Source organism: Lissotriton vulgaris, chromosome 8, assembly GCF_964263255.1.
Source record: "Lissotriton vulgaris chromosome 8, aLisVul1.2, whole genome shotgun sequence".
NCBI lineage: Eukaryota > Metazoa > Chordata > Amphibia > Caudata > Salamandridae > Lissotriton > Lissotriton vulgaris.
In genome coordinates this window covers 1,257,026,558-1,257,052,874 of record NC_141696.1, presented here as the reverse complement: position 1 = coordinate 1,257,052,874, position 26,317 = coordinate 1,257,026,558, and the positions used below count along the sequence as shown (strand labels likewise).

At 48.3% G+C, this 26,317-nt stretch overlaps 1 protein-coding gene across 1 annotated transcript in view; it reads right to left on the bottom strand.

Annotated features, from left to right (window-relative positions):
* Positions 1-26,317, bottom strand: part of LNX2 (ligand of numb-protein X 2) — a 163,012-nt gene that overhangs the window by 94,260 nt on the left and 42,435 nt on the right. Inside the window, exon 4 of the mRNA XM_086933463.1 lies at positions 19,528-19,896. Within this exon, the coding sequence (XP_086789589.1) occupies positions 19,528-19,896 (369 nt within the window). The remainder of the gene's footprint in view (positions 1-19,527; positions 19,897-26,317) is intronic.

Here is a 26,317-nt window from a genome sequence, read left to right as displayed (position 1 = left end):
ATGACGACCTCAGCTCGTCATGAGGTATACCTCTTGTGTGCTCATGACGAGCTGAGCTCGTCATGAGCACACCCATTTTCATTAGGGCCCAGCACAGGAGAAGGATACCATCAGCAGCGATGGTGTTAACCTTTCCAATCTGGTTTCAGATTTAACCACAGTATTGAAACTGGCCCTTCGCCAGTACTAATGACATCCACCTAATCACCAACAAAGGCGCCATTGCTGTCCTCATTCTTCTGGACCTCTTGGTGGCGTTCAATAATGTCTTCCACTGCATCCTCCGCAAACAAGTTCACGAAAATGGGATCTGCGACCTGGCTCTACTCTGGATCTCCTATGTTATTTTTGAGTGCATGCAGTCAAAAAGCCTAACACCTGTATCCGTCAGTTGTCGTTAAGCTCATCTGTGATGATCTGCCAGCACAGTCTTCAAATTCAGGAAGAACTGAAACCCTGGCTCTTCAATTGGCTTCCCTTGGATATTCCAGTCAGCAACTTCTAACAGGTGCCAGGATACCCTTCCGGATGATATGAAAGTTCTACAATTACTAATAGCACAACATAACATAGAATGCAACTTACTTCAGAAATACACCAGATCGTTTTAGTCTAATAATACTTATAGGGATGTCTGCATTTTTGGGTTATGCTCATTCCTGGGTATGTTGGGATTATCTCCAAATAGTAAAAGATCTTAATATTAAGTGATTAGGAAATGCTGCCAATTCCAACAGCATTTCCACAAGTATTTAGGATTGTCTGTAATGTGGCCATATTAAGATACAGCTAGTAACTGAATACAACCGTTACGGGGTCCTAATAAAATACATCTACCTTTGTTATCAAGACTCTGCTGTGTAGTTTTTCCATCCACAATATATCTTGAAGTGGGCTGGTCATGGCATCTCTGAAGTGCATCACTCCTCAAGACTGCACACCCTCAACGTGAAGAGAGACAAACCTAAGCATAACGCTACCCCAGGAAAAAAGAGGAGTAAGGAGAGAAAGAGACATATGAGGGTCTGATGTCAATATGGCTCAACACCTTATAGAATGTTTCGCACATACTCATAGACCTTTGGGTTTCTATATAAAAAACACAGAGCACATTAGAATCAAATCTGTAATTACAATTAACCTCTCCAAGGACCAACACTCAGAACAGTGCTTACCAGGGTTGGTTAGATAAAGTGCTTTAATTAGCCCCTCAGCTATCATGAACCAGCCAGAGAATCGAAAGGGGAGGAAGCATCAGTCATGCAAGTCTTCAGTCTGTGAACCTTTACTAAAAGGCCCATTGAATGGGTGGAACACCAAATGGTGAGTAGCACAGGACTATGGCGAAGCAGAGAAGGGGATAGAGAGGCTAACTAACTCCTGAGGGAATTACTGAGGAAAGGGAAAACACAACACATTTGAGAGAACACCAAACCAGTGAGAACTGAGAAGCAGAGAAGGCCCACCAATGACTGTTGTCAAAAATCATCCTCCATCATTGCTGACCTCATGGGTCTGAGCTATGCAACCTCATCGACAAAGGACCATCCTAGTTTCCACTTCCCTTTTTCCAGAAGTTCCAGGCCTCTATGTGTTTGCACTAGTACTGTAGTTTGTTAGAGAGGTTAGGGAACTATGATCTAACTCCCTGTAGTGTCTTTTCCTGATGCTTTTATGTGGCTGACCCCTGCAGAATTCTGATCCTAACGCTGATTCCTGACACAATATCTTCAGACTTAAGTTGTCACCCTTTGAAATGCAGCCAAAGTACTTGAGTGCCAAAACTCGACTACCCATGGATTTTTCACTAGAAAGCACTGGTTCTCAAGTAAGTCTCTTGTAAAACTAACTCAGCATTTGTTTTCCTAAATAGCTGCACAAATATATTTTGTTTTTTTGTGGCATTTTACCCATTTACTTTTATTGGTACCACTTTTATTATGCTGTAATTACTATCCCTGCCCATAATTTACAAATGTTGCTATGGCTAGTCATTTATTCTCCTCTATCAACTACAGTTTCATCCTACAAGCCCCACTCCAGTCATTTGTCCCATTCCCTTCCTTACTAGATGTGGGAGATCAATTTGCGACCCTCTCATCCTCTCCGACAATATGCACATCAGCCAAGAGAATCCCCCATTTACTATCTGGCCATGATTTCAATAGACATGTTTTAAGAAGTCCCTCTCCAAAAAACTGATAAATCTGTTCTGGTGTACTGATTTCCCAATGGTAGCCTGCCCAGAAATACAAATGACACTTTGAAATGTTATCAAGGATTTCTTTGAGATAAATAACAGAACAGCAAGTGTTACAATAGTGTTGGAGATCTAAAAGGACTACTGAGGGAGGAAAATCTGCTAAATAATACATACATCAGAAAACTGTATCCAAACAGAACAACAACATTTTAGATGCTGAAGCATGTTTGACCTAGTTAATTGGCAATACTTATTTATGGTACTCTCCAAGATGAGATCTCTCCCTCCATTTATCAAAATCACCAGACATTTAACACAAACTCACTGGCGGAGCTCGTGATGATAGGTCACACTTTTCTTGGCATTATTAATCTGATGACCACAAAAGGGGTTAACTTGTATTTTGCTGCTAAATATGCCAACCCCACATCTTTCAAAAAGATCAGTTCAAAACACTGCGGGTGTTGTACCCAGGATGTGCACAGGGGGTAAAGTGATCTAGAGTCTTTAGGAAAGAGGATGGAAACCTTTGTGGGATGATCCCAATCTTCAACAGAAGTAACCAACACATTTTCCCACAGGAACAGCAATGGAGTAGTCATAATAGACCTGCCTTTATATCAGGATAGTTCCTTCTAGTCATTTTTCTGAGATTCAGTAGAAATTCAGAAAAGTAACCAGGCAGGTGTTTTAAAAAAATATTTGCCAATCCAAAGCTATTTTTAAAACGGACAAAATGTTAATACATAGATTATCAATGCTGCGTTCTACAGAACCCCAGAAGAGCCATGTTGAAAGAATACATCAATTGAATATATCAATTGGTAATTGCAAATGAGCTCTCCTAGCACTGTATTCTGCATCCTCTGGGGACGGAAGATTACAACATTTTCAAAAATTGAATAGTGATATGCACCACATTTCAATAAACTGAACTTGCAAAGAATACTATATTATTGTTCATTTCACTTGTATTTCACCCTGGTACGATTAAACAGACTCAGCCCCAAGACCTGCAACCAATGCATGGAAACAGGTTATTGGGAAATGTACCTGACTAAGATATTTTTGGACACCAGTTTATACCAAAATAGATGGAATAACAGGGAAGTCTTTGGATTCCGATCCTGGAATGATTCTTGTTCGATAATAGCAAAAAGTAAAAAACAATAGGAATAATAAGAAATTGATGTTTTGTTGCTCCCTCGTCACAAACTATTATAGCACAGACATGTAAAATTCCTGGTTTGCCAACCTACCTTGAATGGTCATTGCCATTGAGCAAGTGTATGATTTTGCAGAAAGCGCACCACACTCGACTAGGACTTGGTAAAAAGTATCTAAAGACTTGGGCACAAGTGGATTAATGTTGCATAATTATTATTATGGTGCTTGTGGTTAGTTACCCAATGATAAAATGATTTATTAGCACAAATCTATTTCTGGGTATTTATATCTTGTATCTATATATTATTGATTTAAAGCAAGATACAATTTATTCTTGTGAGAAGTTGGCCCGATATGCAACGTTCGCTATTCTAGCGACCGCTATGTATCGTTCCAACGACCCACATTGGTGAGCAGCGGGTGGGATTTGAGCTTGCTGTTGTTTTACCACACGTATCCTAAGAATATCTTGTTGAAAGATCGCACAAGTACTATTAGTACATATAACTAAAGCTTAGAATACTCTGAGTTCTACTGAACCAGCTGTTGTAGCTCCTCAAGGCTTAGCACACCTTGGCTACAACTCTTAGCAAGGGAACAGTAGGTAAACACGTAGTGTAGGTAGGTGCATCACTTACACCACACTAGAAGCAGTATGTCGGACAAAGGAGGAAACTCTGGGTCTCCCCTTGTGTCAGTTGACCCTCCACAGGTCATCCCTTCAGGATATACTGTGCTGAGCTTCAAGGAGTTACGACAGCTTTGTCACTCCAGGAAGATCAAGCAGGGGTCTAACCCCACAACATCCTTTCTGATTGGTCTCTTGGAGACTTATGATGCCAGAAGGGCTGAGAAACTTCTTAGCTCTTCTAATCCAGAAGGAGACATGCCTCCCCTCGAGGGAACCAGAGACGATCCTGACCTCATCCACCTCACAACTGAGAACGAAGATGCGGAGGATGATGAGGATGAGGATCCCTCTGGGGATGAGGCAGATAAGGGACAGGTAGAAGTCGTTAGACTAAGCAGGTCCAACTTAAGCAAACATGATAGTGGTACTGGGGGACCCCCGGCGCTACTGTCAGGTCCGCTTAACATTGGGAATGGACGAGCTCGATCTCTGTCAAGAGACTCTGGCGGATCCCTTCGAACCAATGGCTCTCACAACTCTTCCCAGAGAGGGATGACGTCCCCTCAGAGGAGGGTGTACGAAGCTAAGGTAAGGGCAGCTAATCTGAGGATCGAAAGGGAAGAACTTGCCCTGGCCAAAGAAAGGCTTGCCTTTGCTAGAGAGCAACAGTTAAGTGGGGCAGTCCCCACTGGTGGCAGCAATGTACCTAGCAATAGGGAAAAGAGTTTCGATACGAAACACCTTGGTAAGATAGTGCCCCCCTTTAAACAAGGGGACGACATCCACAAATGGATAACTGCTTTGGAGAGGGCCTGCACTGTGCAAGGTGTTCCCCAGAGTCAGTGGGCAGCTATCTTGTGGCTCTCCTTTGAAGGTAAAGGAAGAGACAAGCTCCTCACCACAAGGGTGGAGGATGCGAACGATTACCAAGTCTTGAAAAATACACTCGTTGAAGGGTTCGGCCTAACCACTGAGCAGTACAGGGTGCTGTTCAGGGATACCCAGAAAACGCAGTCTCAAGATTGGTCTGACTTTGTCGATTGTGCCACTAAGGCTTTTGAGGGCTGGTTGCTGGGCAGTAAGGTTACTGATTACAAAGGATTGTATAATTTGATGATGAGAGAACAAATTTTAAACAATTGTCAGAACCAGTTGTTGCATCAGCATCTTGTCGACTCGGATCTGACCTCTCCCCAAGAATTGGGAAAGAAGGCAGACAGATGGGTTCGTACGAGAGTTAAACAGAACCAGGGCCAGAATCAAGGTGGTCAGAAGAAAGCAGACCAGAAGGGTAAAGATTCTAAGGGGGAACAAAATGACCAGAAGTCTTCGACAGGTCCCCAACAACCCAAAGAGGGTGGGGGTCAGGCTCCCCAAAAGAAGAAAGAAGGCCAATCCAAAAGATGGTGCCAGTACTGTAAAAGTAAATCTCACTGGTTTAGTGAGTGCACCAAGAAAGGAGGAGGGCAGACTCCTGCCACTGCAGCCCCTAAGGCACCTGTGCCCCCTAGTACAGTCAGCAGTGGTAGTGCGCCTCCCAAGGGTTTAGTAGGGTTAACCCTGGGTTCTGAGGGGCGTGACAACTTAGTTGGCACACTAACTCAGGCTGTCCTTGTCAGTACAGGGGACGCGGACGTGTCCCCTGACGTAAGTCCCAATACCCTGGGCAAATACCGACAGACGCCTTTCATAAATGGAAAGATGGCTCAGGCCTATAGGGACACTTGTGCCAGCGTCACCATGGTGACGCCTAACTTTGTGGACCCTGGACAGATCATGCCAGGTACAGAATTCCTGGTGACCAATGCAAGCAATGTCACTACCAATCACAGTATGGCAATTGTAGCTTTCTCCTGGGGAGGGGTAACTGGCCAAAAGAAGGTTGTAGTTAGTCCAGACCTCCCAGTGGATTGTTTGTTGGGCAATGATTTGGAGTCATCACAATGGTCAGAAGTGGAGCACCGGACTCACATGGAAATGTTAGGTTTGCCAGCACATGTGTTCGCTGTGACTAGGTCACAGGTCAGGAAATGCCCCACTGAACAGGTGCTGGATCCTGGAACAACGGACCAGACACCTCCCAAGAAAAAGAGCGGTAGGGTTAAGGCTGCGCCTTCCCCCTTGCCCCAGGTCGTGGATCAAGTCTCAGAGGAGGCTGACCTACAGGAATTGAGGGAAACTGAGCCTAGGGAGTTCGAACTTGATCAAGTTGAATTCTTGGGTTCAGGGGGACCCTCAAGGGAGGACCTGGGTAAGGACCAGTTAGACTGCCCTTCTCTTGAACCCCTCAGACAGCAGGCTGCTGCTGAGGCTGCTGGGAACGCCACAGGTACCCACAAGGTATACTGGGAAGATGGACTCCTGTACACTGAGTCAAGAGACCCCAAGCCTGGCATGACCAGGAGGCTGGTTGTACCCTTGTCTCAGCGTGGTTTCCTACTTACCTTGGCCCACGAGATTCCCTTAGCAGGTCACTTAGGCCAGACGAAAACGTGGGACCGGCTTGTCTCACACTTTCACTGGCCCCACATGAACGAAGATACCAAGGAGTTTTGCCGCTCCTGTGTCACCTGCCAAGCCAGTGGTAAGTCAGGTGGCACGACAAAGGCCCCCCTTATACCAATGCCTGTGGTGGGGGTGCCCTTTGAACGAGTGGGGATCGACATCGTCGGTCCCATGGAACCACCGACAGCCTCAGGGCACAAGTTTATACTGGTGGTAGTGGATCATGCCACCAGGTATCCTGAAGCTATTCCCCTTAGGACCACTACAGCACCTGTTGTGGCAAGAGCCCTAGTTGGAGTGTTCTCCAGAGTGGGCTTCCCTAAGGAGGTCGTCTCCGACAGAGGTGCAAACTTTATGTCGAGCTACTTAACTGCTATGTGGAAGGAATGTGGTGTCAACTACAAATTCACTACACCCTATCACCCACAATGCAATGGGCTTGTTGAGAGATTCAACAGGACCCTAAAAGGGATGATTCATGGACTACCGGAAAAGCTTCGGCGTAGATGGGACGTCCTGATCCCCTGCCTCTTGTTCGCCTACAGAGAAGTCCCACAGAAGGGGGTTGGCTACAGCCCCTTTGAACTTCTGTACGGGCATCCTGTAAGAGGACCCCTGTGTTTGGTGAAGGAAGGATGGGAGAGACCTCTCAAAAAGCCTGCAGCCAACATAGTGGACTATGTGCTTGGCCTCCGCTCGCGGATGGCTGAATACATGGAAAAGGCATCTGAAAACCTTAAGGCCAGCCAAGAACTCCAAAAAGCTTGGCATGACTGTTTACCAGCCCGGACAGAAGGTGTGGGTGTTGGAGCCAGTGGCCCCAGCAGCACTCAAGGACAAATGGTCCGGGCCCTACACCATCCTGGAGAAAAAGGGAGAGGTCACCTACCTGGTCGACCTGGGAACTCCCCGGAGCCCCCACAGGGTGCTTCATGTCAACAGGCTAAAAGCATATGTCGACAGGAAGGACATGAGTTTGCTCATGGCCCTAGATGAGGGACAGGAAGAAGAGAGTGACCCTCTCCCCGACCTGCTCACTCAGAATCCTGACGATGGATCGGTAGATGGTGTTGTCTTTTGTGGCAGCCTCTCCGAACATCAACAGAGCGACTGTAAACAGGTTCTTCAGTCGTTTCGACATATGTTTTCTCTAACACCCAGTCAGACCGATTGGTGCACCCATGAGGTTGACACTGGTGACAGCTTGCCCGTCAAGAGTAAAATCTACAGGCAGCCTGATCACGTTAGAGACTGCATCAAGAGTGAAGTGCAGAAAATGTTGGAGCTGGGAGTCATTGAACCCTCGGATAGCCCTTGGGCTAGTCCCGTAGTTCTAGTGCCGAAACCTCACACCCAGGGTGGTAAGAGAGAGATGAGGTTCTGCGTAGACTACAGGGGTCTCAATGCAGTCACTAAGACTGACGCCCACCCAATACCAAGGGCAGACGAGCTTATTGATAGGCTGGCTTCGGCCAACTACTTAAGTACGTTTGACCTGACAGCTGGGTATTGGCAAATCAGGTTAGCTGAGGACGCCAAGCCTAAAACCGCATTTTCAACCCCTGGTGGGCATTATCAGTTCGTGGTGATGCCCTCTGGTCTGAAAAATGCACCTGCCACCTTCCAAAGGTTGGTGAATCAAGTCCTTACTGGGCTGGATGACTTCTGTGCGGCGTATCTTGACGATATTGCTGTCTTTAGCTCCACCTGGGAGGATCACCTGGTCCACCTGCGGAAGACGTTAGAGGCGCTGCAAGCAGCAGGCCTCACTATCAAGGCCACCAAGTGCCAGATAGGGCAGACACAGGTTGTATAACTGGGCCACCTTGTAGGTGGAGGCCAGGTTCAGCCACTGGAGAGCAAGATCCAGTCAATCAGGGACTGGGCTCCTCCAACCACCCAGACTCAGGTTCGAGCTTTCTTGGGCCTGACTGGTTACTATAGGAAGTTTGTCAGGAACTATGGTTCAATTGTGACACCATTAAACGAACTGACGAGTAAGAAAATGCCAAAGAAGGTTCAGTGGACAGCGAGCTGTCAAAAAGCATTCGATGACCTAAAGCAGGCCATGTGCACGGCGCCTATCCTCAAGAGTCCGGACTACTCCAAACCATTCATTGTCCAAACAGATGCTTCTGAGTTGGGTGTGGGAGCTGTTCTTTCTCAACTGAATTTTGATGGTCAAGACCAGCCCATTGCTTTTATAAGCAGAAGGCTGACCCCTAGAGAGAAGAATTGGTCAGCTATTGAGAGGGAGGCCTTTGCTGTGGTTTGGGCCCTGAAGAAGCTGAGGCCATACTTGTTTGGCACTCACTTCAAGATTCAGACCGACCATAAGCCCCTCTTGTGGCTAAATCAGATGAAGGGTGAAAACCCCAAACTGCTTAGGTGGTCCATTTCCCTACAGGGGATGGACTTTAGAGTGGAACATAGACCTGGTACTGATCATGGCAATGCCGATGGGCTCTTCAGATATTTCCACTTAGAACAAGAAGACTCACCTGGTCAAGGTTAGCTTATTGTTCCGACGTTTGGGGGGGGGTCATGTAGGAGAGTAGGGTCTGCAATCCTATGATCACCCAGATTTTTCGCTTTTGTTTCACTGGTTTACGACTTTCCCTGGCTGTGGGCCTGCTAATCAGACCCACAGCCTGGCTGTTCTCTTTCTAAATTACGAGATGTACCCTAGGTGCATTTACCAATTGGTACTGGGCCACCTTATCAGACCCCGTAACACAGGGCATAGGTGTACCCAGGGCCGCCAGGGGCTGCAGCATGTATTATGCCACCCCTGGCTGGCCTCCTAAATTTGACACAACTGGCTGCACGACAGCTGGGGCGAAGTCGTGTAAACACCCTTCGCTATAGGTATAGTAGTTCTATATCTAACCATACAGTGGACACCCGAGTTCCTATCAGTCACTCCTATGGCAGGCCTTAACAATCCTGAAGGCAGAGTGCGTGGGCTCGTGTGAGCTAGGTTCAGGCCCGAGCCGAGCCCGGTTGCAGCTTGCGGAATCAAGACCCAATGGCTGTTCCATGATAACGCGTACCATATCGGTAACTTCGGTGTCGCGTTATCAAGGCATGTCGAGTAAGGTGTCATACGAATCGGGGTGCTGCCCTCTCACCAATACTGGCGATGAGGTTAGCATTCCACCCTTCTAGAGGGACACGACATGTACGTAACTGTGAACCCCGGTTAAAGTTAACTAAAGCCTCAGCTCCACAAAATGGGTGCTGCCACCACAGACACGAGTCTGACCTCCTGCTGCTGGGAGTCCTTCCAGCGAGGAGAGCTTGGACAAAGGGTTTCCTGTCGAGGGCGGTGTTCGCACCGTCCCAGACAGGGTTTGTGTATTCTGGGTAGGTAGGGCTTGTTCGAGAAGGTGACTGCGGAGTGGCACCCCGGTGCTCACTACGCATCTGCCAGTTAGAACCAGTTCCAGGGGCGACAGCCCTGGCCTGGGGAAAGTCCGGCAGGGGAGAGGGGTGTAACTACCCCCCTTCCTGGTCCCACCCTTAGGGCAGGACCTAGTCATGTACCCACCCCTTTCTTTAGAATAAAGGCCGGAGCGGGGACCCTTCCAAATTAGATCATCTTTGAATCAAGAATACTTTCTACGAAAGGACTTCAAGACTCTTCTCAAGATTTCTCCCTTGTGACTAAGGAGTAGTCACCCTGCATCAGCGGGCACCATCTAAGAACTCTGCGGTTTGCTGCAAGTCCTTCCTCAAGGATCCGACGGCCCAGCTCGACGAGAACCGGCTTCCCTGGCACCTCTGACCTCTACCCACGTCATCAGCTCAGCTGTGATCTGTGGGTGCGACGAGACCTCGAGGGACCGGCCATCATCAGAACCTGCACGCTCTTAAACCAGCACGACCATCGAGGTAACTCTCTGGTGAGTGCTCTGGGGTCCGAGAAGCCCCGACCCTGAGCCGCTCCAGCACCGAAGTGCAGTCTCCCAGCATCTCCACGATCTGCGTGGGGCCCTTCTGCTCGCTGCTCAGCACGTTGTCTGGTCACTAGCCGCTGGCTTGTGCCCGTCCTTGACGACGACCGACAAACAACTCTGCTGGTCTGGTTGCTCCAGACTGGCCCTTGCTTCCATCTTTGCGAGAAGCACCCCGGACCCTCCTGGTCCACTCAAGACGCCATCTTAGGCCCACCACGTGGCCCTGAGATTTGCCAAGGCTTGTTGCCCCATCCTGGGCCCAGCGACGCCGACAGCATCATCCTTCGTGGGACAGCTCGCACCTCCACCGTGGTCGCCGACAACGCCTCCTGGTCCGTGAGACTGCAGAGCCTAGCGTCGCCCACTCACCTAGTCGAGGTGACGGCCAACCGGTGCCCTCCTGGTACCCTCTGACTACTGGCTAGTAGTACGAACTTGGTCCCCTCTGCTTTCAGGTGTCAACGATCTCTGATCCAGGCTTGGATCTCTACGAACTATTCATCACTGGTCGCCGGCCAGCAACTCCTTTTCTTCCGGCTCCTGGCTCGTCAGCGAAGACCCCGACGCCTGTAAGACTTGTGCAGCCGCAGCCCTCGTGGCTAGGTAACTCGGCATTTCGGTGCCTGCATAGTCTCTTTACTCTAGGGTCCCGAGTCCCTCGCTTCCGACTTGCCTTATCGGGTCCGCCCGAGACCTTAAACTTTCCGTGTCCTCGGACACTTGTTTTAATTGTGCACTTGAAGTATTTGCCTAAGAGATTTGGTTTGTGCTTAGTACCCTGTCCTCACAAAGAGTACAGGGCTGTTGTGATTCTTAATAAATATACTGTTTATTTTCATAACACTTGTGTGGTGTCCTTTCACTGGGTGTTCAAGGGGTACATGTGTGGTAAACAGCTGGCTTAACACGCCCTCTCGAGTCTTTAGCCTTAGACTGCTCGTATCCACGCTACTAGGATAGCTGGTCTATAGGTTGACTTACAACCAAACACCATATGGGTCGTTGGAACGATACATAGCGGTCGCTAGAATAGCGAACGTTGCATATCGGGCCAACTTCTCACAATTCTCATAAGCTTTATCCCAGGGATATATGTACCACCCCTGTTCCCACTCCTGCCTCCCAACTGCGCTTCCCTCCCACTTCCCTATTTATTGGTGGCTGCTGCATGGCCACACAGTGGGTGCTTAGCTGATACGTCGAAGGCGCCCCAAAGGCAAGCACGTCTGCGACTGTCTGTGACCCGACCAGAGCCAGGGACTCTGGTTCTCTGACCTCCCAGCCTAACAAAGTAACTGCCCTCCTCGCACTCAACCCCGGAAGGAACAACAACTGTTAGCTGTCTACGCCGAACACCACCCACAGCCAGTTCTCCTGCCGACACTGCTGACAATCCTTTACCATCCTGCCCACCCCCACGACCGCCGCACCCACACCGGACGCCAGCACCATCGAAGCCCTGAAGTTCATTCTCCTCAATGTACGCTCTCTGCACAGACATGCTGTAGAGGTCTGGTATCTCCTCGACACCCTCTCGCTGGATGTCACCTTTTTTATGGAAACCTGGACCAACGCCTCCTCCGTCCCTGACATGGCCACCACCATTCATGACGGATACAAGATCCAGAGGAAGGACCACCCTAACCACCCTGGTTGAGGACTTGCTATTGCACACAAGACTTCCCTATGACTCTCCACCTCCAGCACGAGCGACTCCTCTTCCACCATCGAACTCCCTCACTTACAGATCCAGACCAGCCCCAGAACAACGCTTCGTGGCACCCTTGCCTACAGATCCCCAGGCCTCATGCTTTGTTCATCACTACCATCGCCGACCTCATCACCTCCCACGCCATCGCCTCTTTAGACTACATACTCATCGGAGACCTGCACTTCCACCTCAAAAACCTCAGTGAGCCCAACTCCACCGCCCTCCTGGACAACCTCGCCAACATAGGACTAAAACAGCTTGTCACCACCCCCACCCAGAAGGCATGAAACACCCTCAACCCCATTTTCACAGGAGGGAACAACATCCGCTTCTGCCACACCACACAGCCCCTCTGGGCAGACCACCACTGCGTACACTTCCCTTTCAACACTGCCACCGCTAACAAACCCACTCCATGACCACCAGGAAGGAACTGGAGCAAGGTCACAGGAGCACTTTAACTCCACCCTCATCCATGACCCCCTGCCTCGACCAATACCAACTCTGCAGCTAAGGAACTACCCTGATGGATCACCAACTATGCAGACAAACTCACACCCCTCCACAACCCCGACAGACAATGTCCCTAGTAGGCGACCTGGTTCACCACCGACCTCCAAGAATCCGGACACTGACAGCCAGCCCACCATCACCGCCTGGACCCCGGTCACCACCGAAGATACCACCACGACCATGAATAGCATTCCGTCAGGAGCCCCCATGGACCCTTGCCCGCTGCACATCTTGCACGGAGCTGCCACCGCCATAGCGCCCAAGCTGCGATGCACCATCAACGCCAACTTTGAATACAGCACTTTCCTTGATGACTAGAAATGCGCAAAAATCAAGCCCCTCCTCAAGAAATCCTCTGTAGACCCAAAGGACCTGAAAAACTACCGACCCATCTCTCTCCTTCCCTTTGCAGCCAAAGTCACTGAGAAGATCTTCAATGCCCAGCTAAAAAACTTCATTGAGGAGAATGCTATTCTAGTCTCTTACCAATACAGATACCGCAGTAACCACAGCACCGAGACCACCCTCCTTGTTGCCACAGACGACATTGGCATGCTCCTGGGCCAAGGCCACACCGCGGCCCTCATCATACTAGACCTCTTCCCAGCCTTCGACACTCGCCCACCGCAATCTTACAGCCAGACTCCACTATGCCAGCATACAGGGAATTACCCTTGACTGGCTTCACTCCGTCCTTGCTGGCAGAACCTAAAGGATCAGACTCCTGCCTTTCCTCTCCGAACCCCCAGAGATCAACTGCAGAGTACCCCAAGGATCGTCGTTCAGTCCCAAACTCTTCAACATCTACATGGCCCCCCTAGCCGCCATCGTCTGACAGGATGGACTCAGCATAGTATCCTACGCTGACGAAACACAGCTCATCCTCTCCCTCACAAAGGACCCCGAAGCCACCAGACTCAACTTGCAGAAAGGAATGAAACACATCACAGCTTGGATGAGCAACAGCTGTCTGAAGTTCAACTCAGAAAAGACAGAAGTCTTCATCTTTGGACCTACCCCCTCAGCTCGGGACAAAACCTGGTGGCCCACTGCCATTGGCAACCTCCCACCCCCACGTACCACGCCCGGAACCGTGGCATTATACTCGAATCATCCCTCACCATGACTCACCAGATCAATGTTGCCTCCTCCACCTGCTTCAACACCCTCAGCATTTTTTGCAAGACCTTCAAGTGGATCCCCCCGTGAAGCCAGAAAGACCATCACCCAAGCACTGATAACAAGCAGACTGGACTACGGAAACGCCCTCTATACTGGAATCAACAAATCCCTGTTACGCAAACTCCAGATCATCCATAGCACTGTGGCCAGACTTGTACTCGGCATATCACGACGTGAGCACATCAGCCAACATCTGCAGGACCTCCAGTGGCTCCCCATCGTAAAGAGAGGAACCTTCAAGCTACTCACCCACGCCTATAAATTTCTCCACAACACCAGACCCAAATACCTCAACGAAAGAGTCTCCTTCCATGTACTCAAAAGAATCCTCCACTCCGCTGAACTTGCCCAGCAAAAACCCTGCACATCTGCAGAACCAGAGCGGGTGGAAGAGCCTTCTCCTCCGACAAAGCTAGGGCTTGGACTGAGCTCCCGGTCAACATCAGATGCGCCCCTACTCTGCACATCTTCAGGAAGAGTCTCAAGACCTGGCTTTTCAGCTGACTCAGAGATGCAACTCCTCCCCCTCCAGCGCCTTGAGACCCTCACGGGTGAGTAGTGCACTTCACAATTCCCTGATTGATTAATTGAAGCTTGCCCTCTCCACCAGGTACAAATGGCTTCAAAGAGCCCAGTGAATATAACTAGCATTTTACTTCCCCAGAGTCAAGAGTTGTACCAAAAAAGAATAATCCATTGTTTTGCCTAAAGAATAATTAGGAAATTGCCAAAGTTCTTCAGAGATGTTTGCAATTGGTAGAAGGTCGGAAACTGAAAACCATGATTTATAATAATAATGATATTATAGCTGCAAACATCCTCAAGGCATCAGAACAAGAACACTAGACAGTCTTAAGAAATAAGGTATTGATCTTGCTAAAGGGCAAAGCTTGGCTAGGCCTGATCTGGAGAAAAGATTTTACAAATAATTCAGGTTCCTGAATAAGTAAAAATTGATGTGTCCAAATTGTTTGTGGAAATTGAAACTTTTAGGAGGCGAAACCATTCATTTCCTCTACAGTAGCATAACGAAACTTGAGGGGGCCACCCTGCAAAGTACATGCAGGGAGCCTTCCATGCTCTGGACCCAGTCCTGATCTCTCAGGCCAAGGACCTGCAAGTGCTGTAGGGGGGCCCCGGAGCTCAGGGCCTGCCCGCACAGCAGGGGCTGCGGAGCATTTGTTACCTCACTGTTCCTCTCCAATTCTTAATTGGAATTGCTCTTTTAGCAGTGTGATAGTTATGTCTATCTCTATACTATTTTGAAACGTCTGATGTAAACCCTAATCTTGATTGACAAAAGGCTCTCCATTATCAAACCTTTAACACCAAGGCAGCAAACAGGCCCTATTACTTGCAAAAATGTTGAGACTAGCTTTGTCAAGTGTTGGAAATCTACAAAATGAATCCAATGCAGAGGTGAGACAAAATGAATCCATTGCAGAGTTGAGACAGAGTGAGAGGCGCTTCTCTATTTCACTAAACTCTAGATTGAGAAAGTTAACAAAACACAGGTTCACAACCAGAGCAAAAAAACCTGGAGACAATGGTATTTTTAAACACTTACACATAGCACACCTGGAGACATGGAAACAGTGCACGGAAGGGATGCATATGAGCCACTGGCTTCTATACATGCAGCTTGGCATATTGTTGTTGGAAATTGAGGGACTTCAGCATAACAGCAAGTGACATTTGGGTGAGTAGTCGTAGAGGGGTTGCCAATACTGTATTCCATGAAGAAATGATACAGTAGTATGAAGAGATATTACTTTGGGAGCATAACTTTCGGGATGTTACACATCACTCATCACATGACTGCAAAAGTATATTAACTTTGGACCTGATTTAGAGTACTGTGAAAGAATACCTTGTTGCAAAGGTGTATCCTTTCTGCCAGACTGACGGTCTGCCCACCTCATTTGGAGGCGGGGGGACCTTCAGTGTGTCAGTGGGGGAAGAGTACTCTGGGGCATATTATCAAGGGGGTTTATCTCCGCTTTTTTGGCTTTAAAAGCCAAGAAAGCGGAGATAATTGTATCTCCCTATTACCTAGCTGTCGCTAACACCAGTTAGCGACAGCTAGTAGGAGATAGCGACCATCTTGGGCCCCGATTTGCATGTCAGTGATATTTATCACTAACGACATGCAAAGTGGGCGTGCCAAGATGTTAGCGACTGGAAACAGTCGCTAACATCGCTATCTCCTATTACCAACTTTTGGAGATATTCGCGCTAAGCGCGAATATCTCCAAAAGCTAACACCTGCCCCTGAGCAGTTCTTAGCCATGTTATCCAATGGTAGGTGGATAACATGGCTAAGAGCATTAGCTCGGTAATGCATGAATATCGCTGACTTTTCAGCGATATTCATGCTTTTTGACCGATTTTTATCGCTTAGGAGCTAAACCTTTATCTAACGCATTATTTCGACAACTTTCCAGACTACTACTGGAATCTAGGGGGCATGTATCCACTAACTCGGACATGATTCCTCTATGGTGATCGTATTTCCGCGAGTACATCGGCCTCTCCTTGTTACCGCAGTAACCGGGACCTCATGCTCCGCCCTGAACCTGGGGCGTTTCCAATCATATGACTCGGTTACCTTGTCTACGCGGACACCAATCGGGCTAAACATAGAACCCTCAGTCACCTATTTTACCATTTGGCTTTAATCTTACATATCGGCAACCAGGACACAAGGGTAACGATATGATGTATATTGTAAATACGAGTAATTTATTACGATATCCTAACAACTATGCGAATATGAGTGAATATTCAGTAGATGGACTTGTAACAATATATGATTTACCCTAATAATCTAATTATGAACTCAATATGAAATGAATATTAGTAAATCCGGTTTGACATGTATACCGTTCCAATATGGCGACTTGTGAACAAACTGATAGTGTTACACCCGGAATTGTAGTCCGTCTTTTAACATGATCGACATGTAAACATAAAAGATGTAGATTGACACTTGCAACTTGTGTGATCAAGCACTCTATGGAGTGCGAAACGCGTCACGTGGATTTATGGAGTGAATAAATCAACTTTATTGGACTTATACGTGGAGTGTGGTCTGTATCTTTGGCGCCTGAGTGCTCGTGAGGAACGCCGTTGTACGAGGATATATATATATATATATATATATATACAAACACACACACACATATATATATAAATATATATATTTTTTGCTTTTTGGGGGGAGACCCCCAATCCCCCAAACTTGCCATAAATGCATTGTAAGGGCAAGCATGGTAAAGGTGTATACATGGTAAAATCTTGTGTGCTAAATGCCCTGCAACGTAAAAATTGCGTTGTAAAGACTGTTTCCCCTCTCTCTCCACTGCTGACATATTCTTCCAGTTTTTGCCGTTTGACTGCCTGAGGGGCAGTCAAATGGCCAATTTTCACTGTCCGTAACCGCCAGATAAAACCTGGTGGTACGGGGCAATGAAAACATGCAAATAACCGCCACACCATAGAGAAATCTACCATGGCAAAGGGGTTATTTCTTTTTTCAAAAAGAAAACCTCACTATGGGATTTTATTTTTCAAAATAAAAAGTATTGAACGTTTGCCATATGGCGCTGTCATGTTGAAGGATCCGTCAATGCACTGACAGGAACAGCCATGATGACAGTTCCTGCCAATTCAAAAGATCTCTGCTGGGCCAGTGGAAATCTCTAGATTTGGCAGGCGGATTTCACGGTGCGATGTAGTACATTACTCTGTCGCCCTGATGTAGTAAAAGCCCATCTGCCGTAGCCAAAATCAGGTCCTTTGTTACTCATATTTGCAAACCTATAATTCTTTATTATTTCCATTGAGCATTGAAATGTGGCCGCAAAGCAAGGCTGTTGAATGTGTATCCAACAGTCTATAGATGAAATCTGCCCTTGTCCTGCTTGGCAATAATTTACTTAGGGCCGGATGTAGATAAATTCAATTTTACAATCCTTAATAGTGATTTTTACCGAATCGCTATTAAGGACTCGCAAAATTGAATGAAGGTAGTAAATAAATAAAATCGCAAATATTTTTACGATTCCTACCTACATTCAATTTTGCGAGTCCTTAATAGCGATTTGGTATTCCTTAATATTCCTTAATTGCGAATCACAAATTGAGATTCGCAATCAAGGAATACCATCCCATTCATTCCTATAGGCCAAGAGGCCCATAGGAATGAATAGGATTTGCGCCTGTAATTTGCGAGTGCCTCTTGGTTCAAGGGTGCAAGGGTTTCAAAAGGAAACCCTGTTGCACCCCTGAAATGTGCATGTGTGCCATGTGGTGCACATACATGCCCTAAGGGCATGTATGTGTGCCACAAGGCACTTTGTAAAAGGCCAAAAAGTGCTTTTAGAAATGAAATCGCAAAATACCACCAACTTGAAGTTGGTGGTAATTTGCGATTCCTTAAGGCAAAATCACAATTTGCGATGCCTTCCAGCATAGCATTTAGGGAATCGCAAATTGAGATTCTCTAATTGCTTGCGCAAAATAAGGAATCACAATTTTTGCGTGCGGTTATTTGCCTACCTAAATTGCTCACGGACAAATTGCGATCGCAAACGTTGGAATGCTGCAAATTTCAGCATTTGTGATCGCAATTTGACTTCCTACATCTGACCCATAATTGTGCAGTAAAACACATCGGCCACCGGACCCTTTGATTTTAAAAGTGTTGAGAAAGGAGCTACCTTCAAGATAAAACACTATATATATATAAAGTGCACCCTTTGCTGGTATTGTCGATGTAAATGTAATGTATAATTCACCAAACATTGTTATTTTTATTTATTTATTTATATTTAATCTTATAAAGCGCACAGATACCCGAAGGTTTCTCGGCGCTAAACCAAAGACAGAGGGAGTGTGCTTGCAGACTCGTTTATTGATTGAAAAACCAGGTTTTGAGATCCCTGCGGAACGTAAGATGGTTAGATTCCGTTCGAAGAGGAAGAGAGTTCCACAGGGATGGGGCTAAGAAGGCAAATGAACGACCGCCCATTCTGGCCCTCCTAATTCTGAGAATCTGGAGTTTGTGTTGGTTGGATGACCGCAGAGAGCGCGAGGGGACGTACAGATGAATCAAGGATGTTAGATATTGAGGTGCCTTACCCCAGATGATTCTATGTGTGAAACAGAGCGCCTTAAATTTAGAGCGACTCTCAATGCGGAGCCAATGAAGGCTACGCAAAGAGGGGGAGGTGGAGGATTGAAAGGGTAAATTACATAACAGACGTGCTGCCATGTTCTGGACAGTCTGTAATTTACGAATTACCTCTTTGCTAGCCCCCAGAAGAAGGATGTTACCATAGTCCAGGCGAGAAGTAATAAGCGTCTGGACTGCGGTTTTCTGGGTGTCTAGAGGGAGCAATTTTCCTCAGCCACTTAAGAATGACTGTGCAGGTGGAAGAGACTTTAACAGCATGTTACCTCATGGACAATTGGTTATCAAAAATGATGCCCAAATTGCGTGCTGCTTTGGAGGGATTGGGAGGGGTACCCATTTGGACAGGCCAATGGGAGGGCCCCCATAAGGCGGTGTTATTGCCAAACAGTTATAATTTGCAAATCAACTCTGAAGAGCGCGATATATGTTTAAACACTGGAAATAAACACCTGCGATTACCTGGATTATTTGTGCTGCAATCTCAGGTGTGCCCTGCTTCAAGTCATGTCCGTTGATGGCCAGGACTCGGTCGTTGCTGTGCAGCCTGCCGTCTTGAGCAGCGAGCCCTCCTTCCAAGAGATCAAGGATGAAGACCCCGGGCTCATCCGTTCTGCGCACGAGTTTAATGCCGAGCTGTTCACTCGAGTCTCTCTTGAGAAGGGTCACATGAAAGCTGTCATCCTTCTGGGGGGAGTTGTCGCCGTGATTCGGGTGCCTGCTGCCAAAACGCCTTTCTCTGAGCACCGCGAGCTGCAGAACCGAGCAAGGCTGAGAAAGCACCGTTCTGGCGAAATTATGAGGCACATTACTGATGTCAACATTGTTCACCTACGAAGCAAACCGAACAAATCAAACAAAAAAGTGTGACCTTTAGACATACACGTTATTTAATAAGAGCTTTAAGCATGACAAACTAGATATTAACAAATCCAATATGCATATTGGTCTTGGCTGTGCAAGTTAGAATCTGCTTACCTACTTTTTGTGACCACCAAATGAGTTTGTGAACCGACCTATGTAATAATGGTTCTGTTCGTACAATAACAATTCAGAGGGGGTAGCAGAGCGACCTGCTAAATATTCATTAGGCCGGTTACTTCTGGTTGGGTGTAACGGCGGAAGGACGTTCACTTACAACGCATCCAAGACTTGGAACACTCTGCCACTCCATCTCAGAGCCACTCAGAACCTCACTATGTTCCGCAAGCAACTAAAGACTTACCTATTCACATCCGCTTACTAATTGCGGTTTCTCCCTCCCTGTTCTCTGTAGGTCACGGTTATCCCAGCGCTTGGATGCCCTCGGGCAACAATTGCGCTCTATAAATCCCCAAGTTTACAAGTTTAAGTTTACGATAGGGATATCTGTTATAGCATTTCAAAACTAAACTGATTTTTTTAAAGTAGCCTGATTTCATTTGAGAAAATGAAGCTGCTTTTTTTCAGTTCATTAAGAGTTAGTAGAGATCTCTAGGACCAATGCCTAATTCTTTTGAAGCTACTACCTCAATTTGTAATGACGAGACCCCAACTTAAGAGTTGGTAACTGATCAATGGTTTGCGACTGGAATTATGGTTGAAAACTATTGATATATAGGGTACCGGTTCACTATATGGAAGAGGTGCCCAAAACACACTCCTTCCAAAAATGGAATCAGCAACCATTTCTGAACACATTGTGCAATTCAGGAAAAGTTTTTCAAATTGTAAAATGTGTTTAGTACATTTAAAAAAGCTTCCAAACAGTCGCTAGAACTCTGATTAATTCATCTGATGATTTCCAAAAGGTAAAAGGCTTAGGTGCACATGCATCAAAATAGTCAATAGTGATTCTTTAATTTAAGGAATCACAATAAAAGAATAGCTATTGCCTATGCATATAGGAATCTCAAAAACAATTGTGATTCCCTCACATTCCTTATTTGCAACCCGCAATTAAGGAATTGCTTCCCATTCATTCCCATGTGTCTAGAGGCCCATAGGAATGAATGGGAATTCCATGAATGGGAATGGGAATTGCATGCGCCATTTGGGAATACCCAATAGGTACTCGCAAATTGCGCATGCAATTTAAAGGGTGCAAGGGTGCCAAAAGGACATCCTGTTGCACCCCTGAAATTTCAATTTATCCACATGTTGTGCAAACACATTCCCCAAGGGCATGTTTAACATGGGACTCTGAAAAAGAAATCGCAATTTACGATTCCTTAAATGCAATCGCAATTTAAGCTGTCGCAAATTTAGCGATTACTTAAATTGTGATTTTTGCTTTTGGGATGATCCATCCCAAATGGAAAAATACTGATCGCAAAGGGACAGATTCTGCTAATCTGCCTGTTTGCAACCAGATTTTTACTTAGTATATTTGGCCCCATCTCCCTTCATGCTTCAAAGAAGAAAGGCCACATAGAAAAAGTAGAACCATTAGCTAGAGCTAAGGACAAACAGTCTCCCTGCAGTAGAGTCAGGTCTACAACCACGAATGCCAAGTATCCTCTCTACTACAGCACCACCGATTAAGGCATGAGATTGAGAGTGGTTATGCATCAATTATTGCTTTATTGACATATCATGTGTCTGTACGTTAGTTCTTCTACATCAGTGGCAGTTTTTCTCTTGCCATGCTGTCCATACCCCCATTCACCAGCTTCTGGGTCTTGTTTACTTTACACTTCCTATTTAAACCTTGGACACAGGAAGTGGTGTCCAGTGGAAGAACTAGAGGAATGGGAGAATCCTGTGATCCAGCGCCCTAATGCACAAATCCCGATGTGACAACTTTCAATACCCATAATCCACAATTCCATTCCATATCTATTTCATTCCATTGGCAATGTTCTTGACCATGTCAAGCATGTAATATGTGTGTGACACCGAACAATACCATTTTCAGACATTGAAATTCTAATCAACTACAGACCCTTGTTAATCTTCTTGTGTATTGCTACACTGATGGGAGCCATGGTTAGCACATAACTCCCAGCCACAGAAATACAAACAAATTGTTCAATGACATCCAGTTAATTTTCAGAACACTTTGGGTAGGCACAGCCAGTATATTCACTATAGGATAGAAATTCTTACCCCAGGCCAGGTCAACCTGAACATTCATACTTTTTGACCTCTTGACAATGTTCAATTCAGTAGGAAATTCTGTGCCGTTTGAATGTGTGGAAGCCTGCACCAAAATCAAGAGGAACATCTATCCTTTCTTGGTTCCTATTTTTCTCTAGAATCACCTGATGGGGGACGTGGCCAAGATGGCGATGGAGTAGGACATGTCTCTGAGTCCCTCCGGCGCCACGAGTCCTTCAGCCTTGTTCAGCACCCTCTTGGGATCCCCGTCCGTCGGTGATTTTTGGCAGCCTGGCACCCCGTTGCTGCGGTGTAGCAGCTGGAGGTCCTATCTCGCTCGTCGACACAGTATTTCGCCACGGCTGGGGGAGAGGCCTGGAGCGTGGCAGAGACCAGGCGCCGGAGTGAGCCCTGGCGGCAGGAGCGCCCGAGACGGTAGAGGCGGCGGAACGGAGGAGCTGCCCAGAAGGGTGCCGGCGGAATCGGAGCCCTGGCTTGATTTGGGCAGCGGGAGAAAGTGCCGGGAAGTGAGGTGATGGCGATCCCCGGCGCCCGTTGGTGTAAGGAGCAGTGAGCGGGAGTCGTGCCGGAGAGCGGAGAGTCGGCGGAGCTGCCCACTCGAGGCCGGTGCTTCGGGGCCTGGGTGGGCCTGACTTCCCGGTAAAGCGGGTGGAGCCCCCGCAGCGCCGATAGTACTGACGGCAACTGCATGCCCTGGTAAGGCGAGAGGGTGCCTGGGGCTAGCGGAGTTCGCGGCGTGTAAGCGGTAGCAGTGGCGGGATCGCTGGGCGGGAGCCCCGAACCGCCTTGCACAGCCCCTGGAGAGAGTTGATAACTGTGTCGACCGTTGTGCGGTGATAGGCCCCTGCTGGAGTTGTTTGCGGCCTGGTGCAGCTTGGCCCTGGGGAATTGAGATCCAGCTCGACCTGTCCTGCGTGAGACTGAGGAGGTGAGAGGCGACTGGGGTGAGCGTGCCTTGCAGCCTGCAGGGCAGTGGTTGGTGCTTGGTGCACATTCTGGGGGCACGCCACAGAGGGGACGGCCCGTGGTGCGACCTGCTCAATCACCCTGGTGGGTCCAGCACGGCGGATAGCCCTCGTACTGCCTCCCGTGGATGCTTGCTGCTTGGAGCGGTGCTTCTGGAGGGTAAGCTGCGTGGAGTTATGGAGTAGTGACCCCGTTGGCCTGTGGAGTTTAGCACGGGAACTGGTGCGAGGGTCCTAGGCGGATCAACGCCGGGGTCCCCCCACAGGTGTGTGGAAGGAGAAGCACCCCTGATCAACAGTGGGGACACCCCCTTGTCTCAGGCGTGACTTGAAGGCACGATTTGAAGGAGGGCGACATGGCGACAGCTAGGTTGAGGAAGGACAAGACTGGGAAGGATGGAATTCTGAAGGGAGCAGCGCAGCCAGTATCACCAGTGGCCGATAAGTCACCGCGTCAGGGCGAGAATGAGGAAACCGCAACCAAAGCCTTTATGATCGAAGTCTTCGCAGCTATTAAGGAAGATATTTGGGAACTGCGCTCCCAGCTGGCATCGGACTTACGGGAAATACGGAGGGACGTGGATGGAGTGGGGGAACGTGTTGCGACGCTGGAGGAGCACGACTTGGGGATGGCGGAGGACATACACCAGCTCCAGCAGGATGTCATATGGCTGATGGAACAGAATCTAGATCTTCAAGCCCATGCCGAAGACTTAGAGAATAGGTCCCACCGCAATAATATAAGGATCCGTGCAGTTCCCTGGAAGGGAGAGGGGTCGGACTTAAGAGAGTACGTGGAGGCCCTTTTTAAGCACGTCCTGAATGAAGAGGATTTACAAGAGATACGCATGGACCGAGTGAACTGTGTTGGGCTACCGCGGGGTCCGAAGGCCCCACCCCCTGATATATTGATATGCTTACATGACTTTCAGCTGAAAGAGCGAATTCTCAGGAAGGCACGCGGCTTCAACCCTCTACAGTTTCGGGACCATCGCCCTTGCTATTCCAAGACTTGGCAGCATCTACTCTGCTGAAATGTCGAGAATTTAGGCCTATCACAGCTCACTTGCGGGAGCACAATGTGGCTTACTCCTGGGGACACCCGTTTCGGCTCATCTTCCGGTGGCAAAATAAACTGGTCCAGGTGCGTTCCCTAGCAGCAGCCATGGAGATCCTGGGCTTGGATCGTCCTGACTCCGAGTCCGACAGTGGAGACACATCTACTGGGCGACAGCGACGCTCCTCGGACTGGCAGAGAGTGGGCAAGCCTGTGTCGGCGAGGAGGCCTGACCCGTCGGCGAGCCTTCAAGAGAGGGGGGCTGCGGTGGCTTCCGTGGCCCTGGTGACAGAAGCAGCAACGGACTACGGTGCAAAGGTCCCGTGAGGTGCTGAGAGGGTAGATCGCTGGCGTCGGAGGGGGCCACCCCACACAGGTATCACTTGAACTTTATGTCCTTAATCGGGAGAGTGTCCCGTATCGGGAATTGGAGGATTGACGACTGGGGCCACATTCCCCTGCCTTTGGGGCCTGCTTTACGAACTGCTGTTTGTTGCTTTCTCTTTTTCCTATCTTGTTCTTTGCTGTTGGGGACTGTTTTGTTTGTGGGAGGGGGGGACTGGGGGTGGGTGGTTCGGGGGGGGGCTCCGCATCAGATACAGGGGGCTTTTGGAAGAGTACGAGGTGTGGCTGTCTCCTGTCCGCTGAGAGGGTGCCTGGGAGGGTGCCTGGGAGGTCGGTCCGAGGATAGGGCTGTCAAGGGGATGCTGAGAGCAAGGCCAGGGTACTTGGTTGGCATGCTACACTCTGTTCGTGGCTGGCGGGGAATAGCACGATAGCATCCATCTCCTCCTTGTGGTGTAATGTCTAGGGAGCTGAAAGTGGTGAGCCTTAATGTTCGTGGGCTCAACAATCCTGTGAAGCATTCTGCGGTTTTGTCCCTACTTGAGAATGCAGATGGTGATGTGTGTCTTCTGCAAGAAACTCACCTCCTCCCTAAAGATGTCCGACGCATGCGGGACAGGCGTTACCCCTTGCAGTTCTGGTCCTCGAGCCCCACTAAAAAGAATGGAGTAGCGCTGCTGTTTAGCTCTCGTGTGCGGTGCAAAGTCTTGGCCCAGCTGGTAGATATTAACCAGGAACCTTTCCTGCGCACGGCTTTGGCGCAGGTTCTTGCTTCCCCTGATGCGCTCATATTGATTGGTGGGGACCTTAATCTTGTGACGGATGGGGGTTAGATAGATCAGAAAACAGGGTGTCTCACACAGGCGCTTGGTCCCAAGAAGGGAAGCAATGGCTAGCAGAGGGTGGGCTTCATGATGTGTGGCGCTTGCAGCACCCCCAAGAGCTAGACTATACATATTATTCCGCGGCGCACAAGACGTATGGGCGTTTGGACCACTTCCTGGCCACATCGGCCCTTTTACCACACCTTTCTGAGGCGGACATTGACCCTCACTCTCTTTCTGACCATGCGCTCCTTTCGGTGAAGGTCTCCCTGAATAGCTCACGACCCCCTTCTGCTGGCTGGCGGCTTAGAGACTCCATGTTGCACGCTGACTCAGTTGTTACGAAAATTAGAGACAAAATCACTCACTACTTAGCTGAAAACACGGTGGGGGACACTGCAATAGCTTCAATCTGGGAGGCGTTGAAGTTAGTGGTTAGAGGAGATTTCATTGCGCTAGTGGCCACATATGCTAGGTTGAGTAAGGAGAAACGGGGGGAGTTGGAGGGTGAAGTGCGGGGACTGGAAGTGATTCATAAGAGGACAGGTGCACCTAGGGTGTGGAGAGAACTAGAAACAAAGAGACGCATGCTTAAGCGTCTGGACCTTGACAGGGCAGAATACGCCTTGCTACGCCTGCGCCACAAATTTTATCTGTGCGGAGATAAAGGAAGCAGGATGCTGGCACACCATTTAAGGGCGAGGGCCAGGCCTCTGCCGTCACGGAAATCAGGGATCATCGGGCGATGTCCTGCACTAACGATGCAGAAATTGTTGACTCCTTTCGCCACTTTTACCAGTCGCTGTACACAATAGAGGGTGCGGCACCCGCAGACGTAAAGCAATATTTCGCAACAGCTGGTGTCGCACCACTATGCCCTGAATCAGTGGAGTCGCTGGAGGCAGAGATTCGCGTGGAGGAGGTCATTTCGGCCATTTCTCAGCTTAAGCTGTCCAAGTCTC